Source organism: Trachymyrmex cornetzi, unplaced genomic scaffold, assembly GCF_001594075.2.
Source record: "Trachymyrmex cornetzi isolate Tcor2-1 unplaced genomic scaffold, Tcor1.1 scaffold590, whole genome shotgun sequence".
In the NCBI taxonomy this organism is placed as follows: domain Eukaryota; kingdom Metazoa; phylum Arthropoda; class Insecta; order Hymenoptera; family Formicidae; genus Trachymyrmex; species Trachymyrmex cornetzi.
The window spans coordinates 214,239-233,688 of record NW_017299904.1 but is presented as its reverse complement, the minus strand read 5'-3'; the positions used below and the strand labels follow the sequence as shown (position 1 = coordinate 233,688).

Sequence of the window (19,450 nt, the reverse complement as noted above, 5' to 3'; positions counted from 1 at the left end):
GTGCGTTCCGTTTCTCGCATGATGCGCATAATGCATCGTTTATCCTTGTTGCTCACCAAATGTTAAACAAGGATAATGGATGCATCATGCACATCATGCGCGATACGGAACGCACCTATAATATAATGTAAAAACTAAATCAAAGATGTCACCACTATTATCGAATTTGGAATTAAAAGAGTCTGTACTATCGACCTTGATTGAGTTGGGTAATCGGTTTAGCATCCCCTTAAGGCGGTCTTGAATATAAGAACTAACTATATATAGCGTATTCGATTTACTGACTCGATCCGACTCCGAGTCAGTAGTCTGTTCTGTTTAACTACAAAAGAAGAGCTAAATTGTGTAAGAAATGCAGCTAAAAAGAACAGACTGTTGACTCAGAGTCGGGTCGAGTCAGTAATCGAATACGCTATAAGAATATCGGCCTTAATGCTTGGTTTATACTTCAGTCTTAACCCTAAAATCCTAAAATTCAGTCAATAAGGCTGCCAGTCTTAATTGGTCCTGATTGAAATCTGTATTTCATTGGCTGAATTTTAGGATTTTAGGATTAAGACCGAAGCATAAACCAGGCATAAAAATAAGATCTGATTATGAATACCTATTTCTATGAATTTTTATTACGTCTATGGCTTGTATCGGTATATGGGAATGTCAAGCGGCGAATTGTTGATACAAATTACTGCTATATCGGCGCTGAATTATTCGATATCAAGGATTCGATATCGATACAGTCCATCACTAGTAGCGCGATATCCAATCAACGTACTGCTTTTCCAGAAGAGCTATGCGCTGATTGAATTTCGCCCGTCGCGAATCGCGCCGTTGTGACGGAACCATAAAATGCCTACTGTATATTGGACACGATATATGGACGCGATGAGCGACGGGCAATATCCAATGAGAACTCTGCTTTCCATTGTCACCAAGATGAGTGAAAGCAGGGATGATCCCGATTGACCACGGCTCGATTGGACACCACCAATCACAGCGACCGGTGCTTAGGAGCTTTGTAGTCTTAAGCGCTGTGAGTGGCTTGTGTCCAATTGAGCCGTGTCCAACTGGGTACCACCCGTGAAAGCAGAGCTTTCATTGGATATCGCTTAAGGGCTCCACACAATAAAAAGAAGAGAGAATAATGCCTTGCGCACAATAGAGGAACAAGAAATAGATATTAAGATTTCAACCTATCAGAAACCATGTATTCCGATGTAATCAGTTTCTGATAGATTGAAATCTTAATATCTAATTCCTGTTCCTCTATTGTGCTCGGGCCCTAAGAATTTCATCCTAGCGGAAACTGTGTATTCTACAATACATGATTTCTGATAGGTTAAAATTTCCTTTCTTAAGGTGCAGCCACAATAGAAGGCATAAGAAATTAGGAATAAGTCCGGATCTAAAATAGGTGTTTTATGCCTTATGCCGTAAGAAACTGACTAATTACAGTCGAATCCGAGAAGAATAAGCGACTGTGATTCGCCCATTTCTTATGGCTTAAGGCTTAAAACCCTATTGTAGATCCGGGGTAAAGTCACCACGGTTGTCACCTTCGTGCAAAGACATAGGCCCGTATTCAGAACGCGCTTTTATCGATAAAAGCGCATATTTATCTCTGAAATTATATAATATACGTGACGTAAAGTATAGTATGTTAGCGCGCTAACATCATTGTAAGCGCGTTCTGAATACGGGCCATAGACTACATTTACACGGCACCCTTAATCGAGTTTAATAACATCCGTAGTTATGAAACTGGCCAATCACAATCATTCCATTCTCTCGAGGAAAAGTTGTGATTGGCCAATTTCATAACTACGGATGTTATTAAACCCGATTAAGCGTGCCGTGTAGCAGAGGTCATAGAGAATTGTCTCTGGCCCGTATTCAGAACGCGCTTACAACGATGTTAACACGCTAACATACTATACTTTACGTCACGCATATTATAGAATTTCAGAGATAAAAGTGCGCTTTTATCGATAAAAGCGCGTTCTGAATACGGGCCTATGTCTTTGTCTTCGTGTGATGGCCTTCATGCAGCGAGCCGAGCAAAGTAACGTCCATCGATCAGCATGCAAGAGAGCAAGCACGAAAATCATGCATCGTGTGCGGCCAGCTTTATTGCTCATCGCTTCCAGTGTGCAGTAGGCATTAAGGTATATCCACACAAACTTGCATAGCCGCATAAACGTATGCATAAAGAAAATTATCCAATCGCATTTTTACGTACGACTTTAAAAGAGAACTGCAATTGGATAATTTTCTTTATGCATATGTTTATGCGGCTATCCAAGTTTGTGTGGATATACCCTTAAGTGGAAAGGCCGTGGCGCGGCGGCGCGCGCGACATCCGGCTTGTGCGCAATCGCAGCCAAACACCAACCGCGAATCCCGGGGCCAGAGTGGAACACTAGAGAAAAATTTCCCAGTAGAGAGAGAGATTTGTTAGCGGAAAAGTCGTGAGTCGATGTAAGTAAATAAAGGACCGTGCGAAAGATATACTTGTCGCCGACGCGCGTTTACGGGCAGGGCAAGCCGTCAACGTGCGAAAGACTTGAACCAAATTCGACACGGAGATATCCGCAGCGGATCGACGTTTAATTTCGTTAAAGCCTGATTTTGGCTTGGTCTCGCGATTAAGGTTAAAGTGAATCAGAGGGTATGTGCTCGTGGCTTTTCGCAGGCCAGCAACCCCTCTGGCGGATGGATCGCGGAATCTCGCGTGACGTTCGCGATGCTACGATGAACGCCATCCTCGTTCTCGTCGCTCGTGCCCCTCTGATGCTCGCGATCGCTCGTTGCGTTTACATAAATGGGAAACTCGGGGCGCGTCGCCGCGGGTAGGTCGATCTCGCGATCGCGATCGTCTCCCGCGGGAGCCTCGTGCCCTAGTCAGGATAAAGATGTGTCGAGAAAGAAAGAGAGAGAGAGAGAAAAACGCACGAGCGAGAGAAGCGACAAGATCGAGATCGACGAAAGAAAAGATTGAGATCAACGATCGAGATGAGGAGTCTTTCTTTCTCGACGATGTGATTCGATAGTAACATAATGGTAGTCCGTCTCTCTTTCTCTCCCTCCTTCGTCCACCTCGTCGACACCGTTTGTCCTCCCATCCATCCATCCATCCATCCCTCCCTCCCTCCCTCCCTCCTTCCTCCCTGTGACCCTTCTCGCGTTCCTTCCGACTGTCCCCCCTCCTCCCCCGCTCGAAAATGTTTCTTTCTCTCGCCCACTCGTTGGCGATTTTCCCTCTTCGGAGACTGCTGTCGCGAAACTCGCGAAATGTAAATCGTCGTCCTTGCGTACTCGTGGCCTAGGAGACGAGATTGGCGAGAACGAGAGGTGGAATTTACGTGTCATACCCCACCACCGCCGGCCACTAACCGTGGATAGGATTTTCGCGTGGGTCTCTCTGTTATTATGGCGTAGCCAGTGAAACCCTCTCTCTCGCGGACGCCAGCCAACAGCTGTTTCGCCCGATCGTCGCCCTCTGGTACGGTTCGCGTTTTCCGTCGCGCGACGAAGAAGGGAGATTGAGGGACGCGTGAGAAACGTGCAGAGTCGCGCGCGAGAGAGTGAGAGAGGAAAGAAAAAAAAGGTAGAAAACAGTGTCCCTCTCTTTGTAGAACGGTGCACAGGATTTTTCTGCCGAGCCTTCTCTTCCTCCCTCTCCTCCCCCGCCCCTCCCACTCATCGGTCGTCGACGACCTCGACGTCACACGGTGGGACGACGTCGTCGACCCTCGTGCGTAGGGCGTCGTGCGATCCCTCGTGCGTAATCGCACGAGAATTCCGGTATGCACGTCTCCTTTGTTCACTGCACCTCTCTCGCCATTCGTTCTCCTTCTCCCTCCCCTCCCCTCCCCCCTCGCCGCCTCCCTCCCTTTTTCTCGCGCAGATCTGACAGCTCCTGTCAAAACGGAACTCGCGGAGTTCGTGACCTGTCGTCGCCCTTTCGGTCCGCTCCGTCTTCGCTCTCTCTCTCTCTCTCTTTTTATCGTCGTCCTTTCCCCTCGTCTCACCTCGCGCGCCCGTCTCGCACCTGTTTCGATCTGATAACAGGACGGGAAAAGCGCGTGGGAGTGCAGCTGAGGACGGACGAACGTTTTCTGCGTCTTCTGCGTCGTGTAAAAAGCCGTTTGCGCGCGCGTGTCCACATTTCGCGTTATTACCGTCCCGTCGGCGAGAACTGTCGCACGGAAAAATGTTCGGACGGCGATGGGATAGGAACTGTGTCCTCTCGCGAGCGTGGACGTGAAATCCGCATCTCCCTTCCCTTCCCCCCCGAGAGAGCGCGGATGGTTAACGGTTTGCTGCGCCCATCTGTTTCAGATCAGGACAAAAGTTTAGCGACGTGTTAAAGTGAAGTCTGCGAGCACTGTCAATTATACTCATCAGCCAGCGATAGGTGACGGGACTTTGCATGTAAGTGAAGCCAAAGTGGCATTTCGGATCTCTGCGACACAAAATTCGAAAAACCTGGTGGTGTCGTATAGACAAAGGGATAATATATAACAAAAAGAGAACGAGCCAGGCGTATTGTAACGGCGTATCTCGACTGATCTTGCGACTGACGTCGCGTTTTATTTGCAGACTTTGGCACTTAGATAAATATTCGTGATTTTGCTCGTCTTGTGACATTCACGAGATTAGCGTAATCGAAGATGTCAGTATTGAATCAAAGCGGTGAGGATGCGGTGGAGTGCCCTCTGTGTATGGAGCCGTTGGAGGTGGACGATCTGAATTTCTTCCCGTGCACCTGCGGATATCAGATATGCCGGTTTTGTTGGCACAGAATTCGTACCGACGAGAACGGTTTGTGTCCCGCATGTCGAAAGGCCTACTCTGAAAATCCGGCTGACTTTAAACCCCTTACCAAGGAAGAAATAGCAAGGTATTTACGAATTTGCTAGTTATCCTAATTAATAATATTTGTCAATACATAATTGCGCCATAAAAATACATAGCCTCGACCACAAGTATGAAACACCCTCAATTTATTGTATTTTTTTGGAAAAGACAGTAATAAAAGTCGTAGTAGAGTAAAATGTCGAAATTGATACTTTTTAAATAAAATTGTTTTTTAATATATTTTTCGTTAAATATAGAATTGAGGTATTTACATTAATTTATGAAGATACTTACGGCCAAGGCTCTGTATATTATTGAAAGAAATAATCGATCCTGCTCTGTTCTTCCTAGATTAAAAGCTGAGAAGAGGTTGAAGGATCAACAACGGAAGCAGAGAGTTACAGAAAATCGGAAACATCTAGCAAATGTGAGAGTAGTACAAAAAAATTTAGTGTTTGTAGTAGGATTACCAATGCGGCTGGCAGATGCTGATGTGAGTATGGTCAATAACGAGCGTTCTATAAGTGATCGATAACGCCAAGAGCTCGGCAAATACCGTATTTAAAAAAAAAAAGATCACGATAGGTAATATTTCGCATGCTTTAGGTTTTAAAGAAACACGAATATTTTGGGAAATTTGGGAAGATACACAAAGTCGTAATTAACCAGAGTACTTCCTATGCAGGGTCTCAAGGCCCCAGTGCTTCGGCTTATGTTACTTATCAAGTGAGTCGATTTATGGTTTTCTTTATACGATAAGATTTCGTTTTCTTGTTTCACGGTGTTTGCGAATAAGATGACAAAAGTAATAAATGTGTTGTAAGCAATAGTGTTCTTCGTGTTGTAACAGCGTCAAGAGGATGCGCTACGTGCTATAGAGGCTGTGAATAACATTGTTGTGGATGGACGGACAATAAAAACATCATTAGGAACGACAAAGTATTGTTCGCATTTTATGCGTAACCAAGCCTGTCCGAAGCCAGATTGCATGTACCTGCACGATCTTGGGGACCAGGAGGCATCGTTTACGAAGGAGGAGATGCATCAAGGAAAACATCAGGAGTACGAGCGCAAGCTTGTGCAATCGTTACATGCACACGCGTCTTCAATTCAACGGTACAAAATCTATTTTGTTGTAAAAATAATTTCTCGGAAATGTTATACACGTAAATCCAATTTTAATTATTAATAAGGCCTGTTCTGTTGAGTTGAATTTCTTGCACGGTTCATCTTTTCTCTTTTTCTCTCCAACGTCGTGCAAGAACTTTAGCTAAAAAAAAAGACTTATTATAAAAAACTATCCAAGGAAACAAACAAGATGTTAAAATGAAATAAATGCATATTTATTTGAGCATCAATAAATGAGAAATACTAAATTTTCAATAACCAATATATAAATAATTTAAACAAGTATATAAATGATAAATGTTGATGCAAGATCTAAGATCGTAATTAAGACATAAAAAAGTTAGGTAGTCATATAAAAATGACATTAATGAATTTCTTCACCACTAGATAACCAAGAGATATCTCTCAGAAAACAATGGAGATATCTCCTGGATAAAGTTATCCGCAACTTATCTGGAAGTGAAGAAATTGGGCATAAGTCACATCTAGTTTTAACTTTGTTTGCACAGGAAACCGACACCATCACCACCTGTAACGGGCAGTATTGTTAGGGAAAGTGGAACTGTAAATTCGCAAACTAAAGAGGCATGGCCATCGTTGCAGCCAGGACAGACAAATAGTGAGTAAATCTCAATATTGTGCATAATAAGAAACTTTATTGAAATTAAAATTTTTGTAAGGATTTTAGATATTAACGTATTAACATTTTGCTTTCAGGTACACAAAGCAGTTGTAAAGAAATATCACCACCTACGCAAACAACTTCACAGCACAGTAATATAACAAGCGGAAACGGCACGGTAGCTCAACAAAGTCACATGTCCTCCGGGGTGTCTATGCATCAACAAAACAACAACAACAATAAGGATGAAAGTGGTGTGGGTGTGCGACGGGGTAAAAGTAATAGCGAAAGTAAAGCACAGGCAGCTCGGAACAAACATAAAAATAGTCAAAATAAAGAGAAGCACGGTACTCGTACGACATCGCGATCTGAATCAAGCTCAATCAACACGCAAAATAGTTCACAGTCGCAAATTACCGGACAAAAGGACGTTAGAAACTTTTCCGCTGATACGAACAGTGAAATGTTGCAAAAATTGGGTAACAAGTGTAAAATGGAACAGCAGCAACAGCAGCCACAGTCACAACAAATTAGCAACAAGACATCAAAATTAGTTCAATTACAGCCTCACGAAGTTAATGTAAATGGTGCATTTCAAAACGGGGAACGTCGGCATTCGGACAGTGAAACGGATCAACAGCGCGAGGGTAGCACGCCAGCGAGTACGATCTCGAGCACGGAAGACTCGAATGTTAATCACCAAGCCGAGCACTTAGCTGAATCAAGCGAGGAAAATAGTGGTGCTGTTCTTTTGGGTGAGTTCTTTATTCTGATCGCTTTTATATGCTTTTATTTTCTGGTAATATAATTTTACGATATTTACGATATGTAAAATTTATAAACGAGAAGACGTGAAATTTTTTTTGGTCGATTTAATTTGTGTTCACGGAACTCTACATTTATTTCATTGATACACACATTTATACGATTATTTTTGAAATATGATTCGCCATTAATATGTGTGTTATCAGGATTATTTTTTATTTTATATATTCGCCGAAAATAAATTACTTGAATAAATTGTCATTTTAATACATATTGTACATGTTTAATACATATATTTACAACGTGATTATAAATTTGTTATTTAAAATCAGGATAGACTGTGTTCATCATATGCTAATGTACAAATCCAAATTAAATAACTGTAACATGTCATAATGTTAATCGTACTTCAATACTGTAGAATACATACATTGAATAACATTGATATATGCCAAAATAAAGAGAATTCTTGGAAAAAAATTTAGTAATAATTTTTTTTTGTTTTGTTTTTGTGTACATTTAAATGTTATATATTTCTTATAGATTTCTATGAGAAAAATGTTGGTGTGGACATTGTTTGTCTGATAAATTCAATGATCGAAACATATGTTTTTCCAAACTGAATGAGTACGCTATTTTGATTTTGATACTTTTATATCTAATGATAGATTCTTATTACTATTGAATTGTATAAGTTATTTAATTTTACATTACGTGTGCGTAAATATTTCTTGAGAAAGGAAATAGATTGAAAAGCTGTTTATTCTGGCATTGTAAGAGTATAGAAACGATTTTAACCGCGTCGTGTAGTATAGAGAATTTTGCGTATCATCTGTAGGTTCGTCTCCAGCTAGCACAAATTCATCACAAGGTGCCAATCAATTACCACCACCAGGACTACACAATGGATCTCAAATGCAACTCAACCATCGGTCGATCTTTCAGGCGGACAATAACAGTTTTTTCAGTTCAAATACCTTCCAGAAAATACCAACTACAACCTCGATACCACCAAATTCCCTCGCAGGCATGTATAAGCTCTATATTGTTTTACACAGTATTGTTGTTAGCTTTTTTTAGATAAAAATTCCAAACAAGATATTTCAAACAATGTATTAATCTAAAGGCTCTCGACATTCAAAATCAAGTGAAAAGTATACAAAACAAATGAAAGTCAAGGGCAATTAGTAAGATACCAAAAAAGTATTTTTATTTAAAAATATATAACAATTCAGACGTTTCAGCTTCTCTTTGAACTATCTTCAACGAAAAGATAATACTATATTTTTTATATTCATATCTTCAGTGTCGATCTCCAAGTGAAAATAAAAGTACATCCTAAAAATGATATTTTACTTAAAAAAAAAAGAATTATTAAAAAGTTTTAAGATTTGTCTAGACATTTTTATTCTGCATTTTTCTATTTATATATGTTATTATAATTAGTAAAGGCATTATTAATGAGTTTTTCTTCGGTTTACAGCAAACACAAATCTAGATTGGACGAGCACGGGAGTGGCTACGATACCCGATTCCTTACCGACAGTTCATTCTAGCGAAGATTGGCAAGCTGCTTTTGGCTTTCAGCCTGAATCGTCTCGAACGAATCACATTATAGTAAAATCCAGTTCAACCGATACGTCGAGAGTACCATTCAATTCCGAAGGTTTTGCAGATGAAGAGGTTTATATAAATGCACCTTACACCGCTGCACTCACAGAACCATCATCTAGTACCTTTACATCTAATTTACTTGTAAATTCATCCGCATCTAAGTTTATGGCAGATTATCAACAGAATTCATTACAACAAAGGCTTAATATACAGGTAAGCGGAATAATAAAGTTTTCGGGTTATGTGTCTAAAAAAATAACAAGATATTCATTGAGCATATCACTCCCTTACTTCAAAAGCGATACAACTAAAAAAATTAACTTTTTCAGTGAAGGAGAAAAATTATTTTTAAAACTAACAGAAAAAATTATTGACTAATCAAATAATATCGATAAAAAGAAAATATTTTTAATATAATAAAATATAATTTTTGTTTTAATTTATTTGTGATGATTAATGGTGATGTTTACCAAATTTATTCTTACTTAATTTCATTATAATAATGTTCCTAAAAAATCACGTTTTTTTGTTGTTACTTTTGAAATAAAGGAACGACATGTAAACATTTTTGTTGAAGAAACATAATTTATAACGTTAAAAATAAAATTTCTAAGGCGCAGCAAACTCAAGAAAATTGTGAGTACATAAAACAGAACGGCCACGCTACAATGGAAGAAGTTCGGAATCATTGTGACGCAGGATCGGAAGTGAAAGCAGACGACGATTTAGGTTTTGATCCTTTCCACGAAACGCAGAAAGCATTAGCAGAACTTTTAGCAGAAGATGAAATGCAAGTGCAGCAACAGAAGATGTTCCACCAACAACAGCAAAGAGAACGAGAGGAGCAAACTAGGGTACAGCATCAACAAACTCTCGCTAGCCTTAATCAACAACACTTTCCACAAGTAAATATTTTTATCGGATTCTTTTACTTCTTATTAATATGTTTAATATACATTTTCAGTAACGTGTGCGTTATTTTTTACATGTGCCATTTTTTCTCATTTTTAAAAGTTTTTTTATTTTTTTACTTTTTATGTTTTGAAACTCGCTGATATGGTAAAACTGTGGAGGGGAGTCATATCAGAGAATAGAGGTGACTCATGGAAAACGTTATCATTGATAAGGAAATTGTTCAGATGATTTTTTACAACAATGCGCGTTATGAAAGATTAATATTAATTTTAATTTTAGTTTTTAACGAAATTTGGTGGTACATTTCAGAAAAGCTCTGTATAATTTATAATACTTTATGCAAAATACATTCAAATTAAATGATATTTATATATTATTTTTATCAATAAATACTCACATTTATCGATAAAAATGAGGTGCAAATATAAACCAATGAATTTAAAAAAACAAATACTCTTTCAGGTTGCTCACATAGCACATTTGCAGCAACAAGCCCAGCACTTGCAAAATCTACAGGTGCTTCAGTCGCATTCCCTCCTGTCCCGTCTTCCGCAAAATCTGTTACCAAGCGGCGCACAGAGCCCTGCACAGGGTACTGTAACAGCTACCACCTTAGGACAACGCAGTCGACTCCCGCCACCTGGTTTTCCTGGTTCTACGCCAAATCACATGAACTCATTCGGTCTCGGTATACCGCGACCAGCACCAACGAATAGTGCCCTCTCTGGTTAGTGTTCCTCCAATTTTTCCAGGCACCAGGAATCATAGTGCACAGTGCGTGAAATTTACATACGTATACGATAATCTGTCGTAGCCGTAGACAAAAATATATTATTAATTCGCGGATTTCTATAGACAAGTAAAAAGATCTGTCGGACCACCAAAAAAAATCACACAAACATGTAGATATTTAGATGGGATGTTGCCACTCGCGATCTGTTAATCGTCCAATGCACGCTATGTTTGCAGGAGCGCAGCCACCTCAACCACAGAGTGCGTACCTTCCAAATGGAAGTCCGCTTCTCAACACGCAAAGTAATAATTCTACCTATTAATCTTCTGTATTAGGATATTTTTAATATATTTATAGATTATAATGTCTGATCACAATTTCCTGTACAGGCATCGGCAAGTGCACGGGCGACGTTTACACCCTGAAAGATTGGTGCGAAATTAATAATCAACAGCAACAGTTTCACCATCAAGCGTTACATCAGAAAGGATGGAACAATTTCGGACCTATCGCAGATTGGACTTCGATTGATCCGGCTATAGTCACATCATCTAGACCTCTTCCATTCCAAACTACCAACGCTTGGCAGTTTTCTCACATTCATCCTTCTCATGTTGTAACTCATAACACGCAACAGGTACGATTGAATTTTTTGCATCTTTGCCAATTTGTACTTTATTATTTATCATAGATGTAAAAACATGAATCTTATTTAATTCCTTCTATACGAAGTGTCATAAATTACATTGACGATACATGCAAACGTAACAATTCATGTTTATATTATGTTCAGGAACAGAACACACCTACTCAGCATTGGGCGATGCAACCACCTCCTGGTTTTGCTGCACCCTCAACTACAGGACAATTAAATAATCCGCAGCCGAGCACGACCGCACAACCGCACACCAAGCTCATCTCTGCAGGATCGGAAATCGAAAGTAAGTTGATCGCGATCAAGCTCCGTGCAAACTAATAAAAAGAAAAAGAAAAATACCTTATAATGCGCGGTATCGAGATATATAGGCCGTCTATATTGCAGACCTATAAGTCTAATGCGTGAGGCGAACGAGTCGAGGCGTCATAATGTTTCCGGACGTGGCAAGATCAAATCCAGCAAATGAAAAACAAAAAAAAAGCGACAGTCGATAATGTACGTTTTCCTAACGCTTCTTTATCTTAACGTTTTATTTCAAATCTCCATTTATTTGTGCGAGTATTTACTCGAATGAAATATCGGAATAAAATATGAGTTTCCTCGATGTAAGTGAAGATTGTACGTCTCAATACATCTTCCTCATGATATTATCATTTCTGAATTATAGCAAAATTTATCATATTTAAGTCTGACTATCGTTATAAGCGAAGTGTTATGTAGGATATGAAATATTAAACGGATAAATGATTAAAATAATGAAAACAGAATGATCACGATATTTGCAAGTACATTTCCTTTTTTGAATTTTTATAATTAAAACGCTATTTTCTTCGAATAAACTTCTTACAGAACGGAATTGTAGTGATCTCAAATTTTCTAGTAAGAAATCCGTTCCATCGTTCCGATTCCATGTACATTAAAATTGAACATTAATATATGTTTATAAACTTTGTGAGATTGAAAGAAATACAGCAGAAAAGTATTAGAATGCAAATGTAATGAAACTTTTTAAAGTATTGTTTAATTTTACATCTGTCATAGTTAGAAATGTGTTTTAAATTAAAAACTTTGTTATCGTATATTTAAATGCTCTATTGTTATATTGAAATGAATTGTTATATATGTATATGTACCTAATAGTACGGTACCATAAATCGTCTTATATATATTTTGCTATTTAATAATATTACTTTTATCACGTTGAAATGTAATTGATTTTATCCAATTATTTTAAAAAGTTAGAATTCTTTTATCATTGAGCAAGGTATAACATAATTTTACTGTCGCTACAGTAAAATAACGTGGAGTTTTATTATCTTTGCAAACACATTAACTTTCTTCGAGTGCGTCATTGATGTGCATCATCACACTACAAGACACGGACTCATTATTATAAGAAGAAAAGGGAAAGACTAAGAATTAGAATCTCCTACCTTAGTTTTGATAATCATTTTAACGAATATACTGAGTTATGAATCAAATTGATTGAACACACAGGTCATACGGATTAAGGATTTATCTGTATTAACCGAGAAAACTTTCCGAGCGATATTTCTAATCTTGCGACACATCGATGTATCAATATTGATTAAGGAAAACTACAGAGATGGCTGTTCGAAAAACATTAACAACGCGACAATGTATTTTATTTACGAATGCGAAGCGAGAAAAAGGAAAGAAAGACAAGGGGATTATTAATACACGATGTACGATAAACGATGCGAGAGAAACGTCTGAGCGATGTTCATACGACGCGAATTAACGTCGAACGAGAGTTATTCCCGTGGCAGATGATTATCGAAAGTATCTCTGTCATTTTAAGGCGAATAACGAAAGAACGTCACATACACAAGAGAACGAATGAAATAATAAAAGTATAATTATTATAAAATTTAATTCAGTAAGATAATCGAGAAATATACGATAATGCGCAATGAAATTTCTGTGGTAGTCTTATCTTCATCTTCTTTTCGTATCCTTTATCAATTTTTGCCTATTAGTAAGTAAGTAGTAACTAACTTAGTTTTATTAAATTTTATCAATTACAATCGTTTCGTTTTCTTTCATCAGTAATTCAAGTATCTTGCGGAAGAAAGATTTACGTGTGCTGGTCAAACAATTTTATTTAATTATTTATAATAATTTATCGTAAAATTTCATTCTTCTTATATTTTTTCTTATTTAAAAAACTGACATTTCAAATTTAACGACTGCTATTACTGTTTACAGTTGAAAGTATCTTGTGTACAATGCTTATCCTTATCAACGTATACGTAATATTTTCCCTCCATGGAATTGTTTTGTAATATATTGCAATTCACGATAATGCAATCTGTTGTGTTAGAATCAGGATAAGGGGATAAACTGAAAAAATTCAAATCACATAATAAGTAATACAATAATCATAAAGTAACAGAAAATCTGTATATAAATAATTCAAAAGAACATCTTATTGACACCTTTGGAATGACTTGAAAAAACAAATTCAATAATATGCGCGCAATATGTTTTATATAAATGATATAATATAATGAAATTTTTCAGGAAAATTTAATGTTCGTGAAAGTTGAGCTAAAGTGAAGTATATCAAAAGAAGGGACTTACCTGTTAGAAACACCAAGGAATCCACAATTATTTTTACACATATCTGTTATATAAGTAACAGCTCTCGTGTGTGAGCAAGGGATTATATTTATGCCTAAAATGTGAATTTGATTTATTCATAATTTCCTTTTATCGCCTCTTTTCTATTATTCTAGCAAGCAATATCTTTTTGAAAAAAAAAATCTTTTGTACACAATAATTAGATGTAATTGATCTCTCAGTACCGCATTTTGGTTGTATGTGTCCGCCATTGAAGTAGAAATCGGCATGACCTATTTCGTACTGTATCCCGAAATCCGATGTATGAAGAACTTCTACATATTTGGCATCCGATTTGCAAAGTCTATTCTCGCATTTGTTGATTCCGAATAACGGCGATGCGGGATCAGCAGCAACGATACGTTCAATCTTGAAGCCACCACTCTGCATATATTTCGCAGCAAAGCCACTCACGTGCGCGCCGAGGCTGTGGCCGATGTACGTTATCTTTTCTATTGGAACATCGCATTCTTTGATCAAGGTACGGGTATAGCTGCAAAATAAAAATTCAATTATTATGGACCATCGCATCTTTGGTATGTATACACGTGCGTGTGTATGTGTGCGTGCATGTGCATATACATACCCACACAGGGTATCCTTTTTTAACTTTCACATCGAAATATTTCCAAAAGTATAAAGAATGCGGAAAAATTTTTCAGATAACAAGTAAAATGGTTTTGAGAGCAACGTATTTTGAACACGGTTTTTTCTAGGTACAGACACGAAAAAGATACAAAAGGTCCATTTTTTAAAATAAAATTATGATTTTTTTTTACATAATATGATTTTTCTAATTATTCTGTTCATAAAAGTAAAGTACGCGATATAAAAAAATAGTTTATTATTAAATATATAAAAAATTAATAGTTTACGAGAAATTTAACATTTTATGTCAATATGTGTTAGAATGAAGTATAAAATATCTCTTAAACTATTAGGTTTTTTATATCTCTACCTTAATGCTTTTATGTGCAGAATAATTAGAAGAACCATATTTTATTTAAAAAATCATACAATTTCATTTAAAAAGTAAACCTTTATATATTTTTGGAGCCTCCACTTAGAAAAAAAATAATGTGATCAAAATATGTCCCCCTCGAAATTGTTTCGCTTTTATCTAAAACGTTTTTCCGTATCTTTCATATTTTTCAAAATATTTGTTTGTTAAATTCAAATAAATTATTCATATGCATATATGTATGGATGTGTATGTGTGTATATGTAAAATATAATCGAATACTATACTTATTTTATCATTATTTAATCATTAATATTATTTTATTTTGTGTATCGATTTTTTTTAAAAGTAGTTATACTTTGCCAAACGGTGACCTATCTCTCGAGTGTTGAACACCGCACTAGGATATGCCGCGAACTTCAAGATGGGTATCCCATCTGTGCAGGCTCCTTGAGACCAATCCAATGCAAATACTGTGTAGTCCTATCAAAGCAGAAAATTATTTTGTTAAATGAATTGATGATATTTTTTATTAAGTAAATTGATGAATTTTTGACGTAGATAGAATTCATCACACACACACACACACACCAATTCATCGGGAAATTATTTTATCAATTTTTACTTGTTTATTTTTCACTATATTTTACAATACGTTCACATTGAAATTAAATTTTTGTCTTTTTTAGATGCGTTGTACTTTCATTTCAATTATTACTTATGCGAAAGTGTAATATCTACTGATTTCAATTGCATGGCCAGTTCTCTAGTAGTACTCGAATTTGCGTAACTAGTGAAGCCATGGATTAGAAAGATGAGCGGTTGCGACGGATCAATATTGTTACAAAGCTTGTTTTCCAGGACTTTTTCATCTGTAACACGGCTGAAACGAAAATAAATATAATTGGCACAACAGATGAATTGACAATGGATATTTGCACCTGTTTTACCTGTTATATAGATATAATGATACCGATTTAACGCCAAAGACACAGGAATTTGAAATTTTTCCCATAGGCACTTGATTAAGTTCGGCACGTAAATACGTGCATTGTATGAGGAAAAGTACAAGTATCGTAATAATAGTTCTCATCGTGTGCAAAAAGAAATATTAACGAATCATCAAAGGAAAATTGATAGATACTAGATCAAACCTTGCAATAGTACGAGCTTTTATATGTACACGAGTACATGTTTTGTACATTTATACGTATATAAGTATTGACACTTGCAACACCAGCGGCTGTGTAAATTATTTAGGAAACGCAAAAAATTTGTGGTAACATTATGGTATCAATGCCAAATGATCAACGTATGCTGCCACCGCGGACATCTTTTCTGTTTGAAATTCGTTTTCATTTCCGATATTATGCGGCAATAAAAGATGATGAAGTGTTGTACAGACAATTATTAAACATGGTGATATATACCCTTGATATTATTTATTAACATATTGCAGTGCGACACTTGTCGTGTGTCCTTGTACTTGACATCTCATCGAGTTGTTATTGAACAGAAAATTTTTTATAGACTATGTTTTAACGATCGTGTACTTTCACGAAAGATCCAAATAAAAATGCCGAAATCGTAAACGGAAAAATTACAGGATTTCTGCAAACCAGTTCACGATGAAGTTCTGTTTTCTTCGATGAACTATTTGAATTCATATAAGTTTGCAAAAAAAATGAGAAAATTTGCATATTTTAAATTTACGAAATAATTACATCAATGAAATGTAAACGAGTATATTATAATAAGTAAGAAATTAGTTTATATAATATTTGTACGTTGTGAAGTTGTTTGGGCAACAAAACAATAATTATAGCAATTGCTACCTACATACTTAAAATATATTCTCTTCTCGTAAGGAGCATGTTTAAAACTAAACGCAACTATTTGTCGATATTAAAAAATATAAGTAATAATGAGTTTAATAATTATAATAATTATAATGAAATTAAATTAAAAATTTATCTAATTTAAAAATAAAATAGCGTATCTTAAATATTTATTTATGTGTAATTGCTATGCTTCGTTTTTCAAAATTAAAGGCTTGATATCTTTGATTAACTTTAAACATAAACAAAGAGAAACCTGGAGATCCGACGAGATACTATATTAACCCTTACCGTACTAATTGGGTAACTAGTGACCGAGCGATTCCTGTTCGTGCAAGTTTCTCGCAAGCTCGGTCAACCCGGCGTTTGTTATTGCCGCGTAAAAAAAGTTTGTGATGGGGAGGATCTGTGAGCGGTGGTGCGACTCCGGCCGTCAATCTGCCTATGACTGACGTGCAGTTTAAGGCGACGTGAGACACTAGTGACCCTTGTGAGTATATACGATGTTAGCTTTTTCGTGAAAATAAAAATTGTGTCAATATCATTATAAGTATTCTATTTTCACTCTAAATTAATGTCTGAATGTTTGTTTTCATTAAAAATTTTTTTTTCTAAAAGAATTATTTATTTTTTAGACAAAATAGATAAAACTGAAGAGGCGAGTCACGCTTTTCTTTATATATTTATAACTTGGAAATTGGATAAAGAAGAATGAGCTGTATCGCAGCTTGGAATTTGTATAGTATGTAAGCGGATTTAGGTTTATATTGATAAGGACCCAAATATAGGGGTCGAAACGTATATGAATTAATTTTTGATATGATTTGTTAAATTAACACGAAAATAAATTGTGCATCCGAACAACTGATGTTGACTTTGATGGGCTTGCTTATTTTTATTATTATTGATAGATTCTTCCAAGCCTTTTTTTTTAGATATTTGTTTATATATTTATCTAAATGTGTATTAAAATTTACATTTTTTTAATGAAAAAATACATTATTTTACAACAAAATAAAATAAATGCATATTTTAACTCGATTTTTTCTATATGTCTCCTTACTGAAAATTACTTATGTATATTCATGTGTTCAAATAATTCAACTTTTTGTAGAATTCAAAGTTCTAGTATTTTTTTTTTTTTTTCATAACTTCATATCTAAACTACAAAACCCTGGAGTGATTTTTTTATATTTATTTATTATGAAAAGTTATAATTTTTTAAATCAAATGCCATTTTTTCCCAATTTACGAATCTTTCGGTAATTATCAATTATACTACATTTTATTATTTTCCAAAATGAAAAGTCAATATTTATTCTAGAAAGTTGTAAGTATGTTGGTGAATTTTTAGAGATTTTTTTTAATTATTTTGAAGAGATGAAAAAACGAAGAGATTCTAGTGACCCTAGTTGGTAGTTGGTATGGATGAGGCACCAAATTGTAGATGGTACGGTAAGGGTTACCTCGGATCTACAATAGGTGTTTTAAGCCTTAAGCCGTAAGAAATTGACCAATTACAGTCGAATCCGAGAAAAATAAGCGATTGTGATTCGCCCATTTCTTATGGCTTAAGGCTTAAAACTCTATTGTAGATCCGGACTTAAAGAAAACAGAGATCTTACGCACGGAAGTTCGCGTTATTAACCCCGGATCTACAATAGGGTTTTAAGCCTTAAGCCATAAGAAATGGGCGAATCACAGTCGCTTATTCTTCTCGGATTCGATTGTAATTGGTCAATTTCTTACGGCTTAAGACTTAAAACACCTATTGTAGATCCGGGGTAAAGGATTGTTCGCGTCGCATGCTCCAACATACTTCCTCCAACTGTAGTTCCTACTCACTCAAACGCGCTCGTTAGAGTGAGTAGGAGCTATGGCAGGAACATGTTGAAGCATGTTGGAGTATGCAACGCGAACAAACCTAATAATTTAAGTAATAGTAATACTGATAGCATTAATTTCATGATTTATTTCGTGTATATATCTATGTTTAAAACTCAATAATATTGTATTTTTATTTAAAATTGATTTTAATTAATACTGTTGTCTGAGAGTAATTATCAATAGAAATGATAACTAAAGAAAAAAATTGTAATTTTGAATCAATATATAAGATATAGCATTACAAGTATGCATACTTATTTATGCATCATTTATATATAAAAATCATGAATTTAATATCACAAAACAATAATTTAAAGCTATCGAAATATATCGAATCGCGCGAGGCGACACGATCGAAAAACGGAAGGTCTGTTCTTTATTTCTGCACTCTGTGAACTGGTGCATATGGTGCAATAAATTGAAATAACACGAAATAAAATATGACCTCTGTTAAGCCTTGTGTCCACGATGCTAGAAATCGGTCCGAGATCTCGGACAGGGAAAAAATAACAAATCACATTTGAACAATTTGATCACATGATCATTGCGATTGGTCAATTCTTTCTTCATCCGAGGTCTCGGACCGATTTCTAGCATCGTGGACACAAGGCTTAGGCGTCGTCTACAATACACGGAGTAAGAAGTAAGAGTAAGAAATTGACCAATCACAGTCGAATGTGAGAAGAATACTCGACTGTGATTGGTCAATTTCGTACTCTTACTTCTTAAGCCGTAATCACACTAGCGATTGGCGACGGTAATTGACGATTGAGGATTACTTTTCAACCAATCGGAGTAAAGAAATTGGTGACTTTCAGGCTCTGATTGG

At 36.3% G+C, this 19,450-nt stretch overlaps 2 protein-coding genes across 5 annotated transcripts; one reads left to right on the top strand and one right to left on the bottom strand.

Moving 5' to 3' along the window:
• Nucleotides 1-2,380: 2,380 nt before the first annotated feature.
• Nucleotides 2,381-12,110, top strand: Cnot4 (CCR4-NOT transcription complex subunit 4). 4 transcript variants are annotated; one of them, XM_018515798.1, is made up of 16 exons: nt 2,381-2,475; nt 4,339-4,431; nt 4,600-4,900; nt 5,209-5,350; nt 5,464-5,583; nt 5,708-5,973; nt 6,495-6,604; nt 6,703-7,362; nt 8,211-8,399; nt 8,856-9,199; nt 9,601-9,891; nt 10,364-10,628; nt 10,871-10,936; nt 11,024-11,271; nt 11,428-11,575; nt 11,677-12,109. In XM_018515798.1, exons 3-16 carry the CDS (start codon nt 4,671-4,673, stop codon nt 11,682-11,684), a joined length of 3,087 nt encoding a protein of 1,028 aa, XP_018371300.1. In that variant the 5' UTR covers nt 2,381-2,475; nt 4,339-4,431; nt 4,600-4,670; the 3' UTR covers nt 11,685-12,109. The 4 variants fall into 4 exon arrangements, with proteins under 4 accessions (XP_018371300.1, XP_018371296.1, XP_018371298.1 ...); XM_018515794.1 differs by having other exon boundaries at nt 11,428-12,110; XM_018515796.1 differs by lacking the exon at nt 2,381-2,475 and adding an exon at nt 3,435-3,499 and having other exon boundaries at nt 11,428-12,110.
• A 1,316-nt stretch (nt 12,111-13,426) lies between these two features.
• LOC108766453 (phospholipase A1) lies at nt 13,427-16,134 on the bottom strand. Its single transcript, XM_018515754.1, has 6 exons — nt 15,847-16,134; nt 15,638-15,779; nt 15,255-15,379; nt 14,121-14,428; nt 13,897-13,990; nt 13,427-13,656 (listed from the first exon to the last, which is right to left on the bottom strand). Exons 1-6 carry the CDS (start codon nt 15,987-15,989, stop codon nt 13,509-13,511), a joined length of 960 nt encoding a protein of 319 aa, XP_018371256.1. The 5' UTR covers nt 15,990-16,134; the 3' UTR covers nt 13,427-13,508.
• Nucleotides 16,135-19,450: the final 3,316 nt, after the last annotated feature.

Excerpts from the sequence above, each read along its gene's own strand:
- Cnot4 (XM_018515794.1), top strand. The coding sequence starts at position 4,671 with ATGTCAGTATTGAATCAAAGCGGTGAGGATGCGGTGGAGTGCCCTCTG. Across the intron at positions 7,363-8,210 it reads TAGTGGTGCTGTTCTTTTGG|GTTCGTCTCCAGCTAGCACA; the intron begins GTGAGTTCTTTA and ends TATCATCTGTAG. Across the intron at positions 8,400-8,855 it reads ACCACCAAATTCCCTCGCAG|CAAACACAAATCTAGATTGG; the intron begins GCATGTATAAGC and ends TTCGGTTTACAG.
- LOC108766453 (XM_018515754.1), bottom strand. The coding sequence starts at position 15,989 with ATGAGAACTATTATTACGATACTTGTACTTTTCCTCATACAATGCACG. Across the intron at positions 13,991-14,120 it reads ACACATACAACCAAAATGCG|GCATAAATATAATCCCTTGC; the intron begins GTACTGAGAGAT and ends TTCACATTTTAG. Across the intron at positions 13,657-13,896 it reads TTCCTTGGTGTTTCTAACAG|TTTATCCCCTTATCCTGATT; the intron begins GTAAGTCCCTTC and ends GAATTTTTTCAG.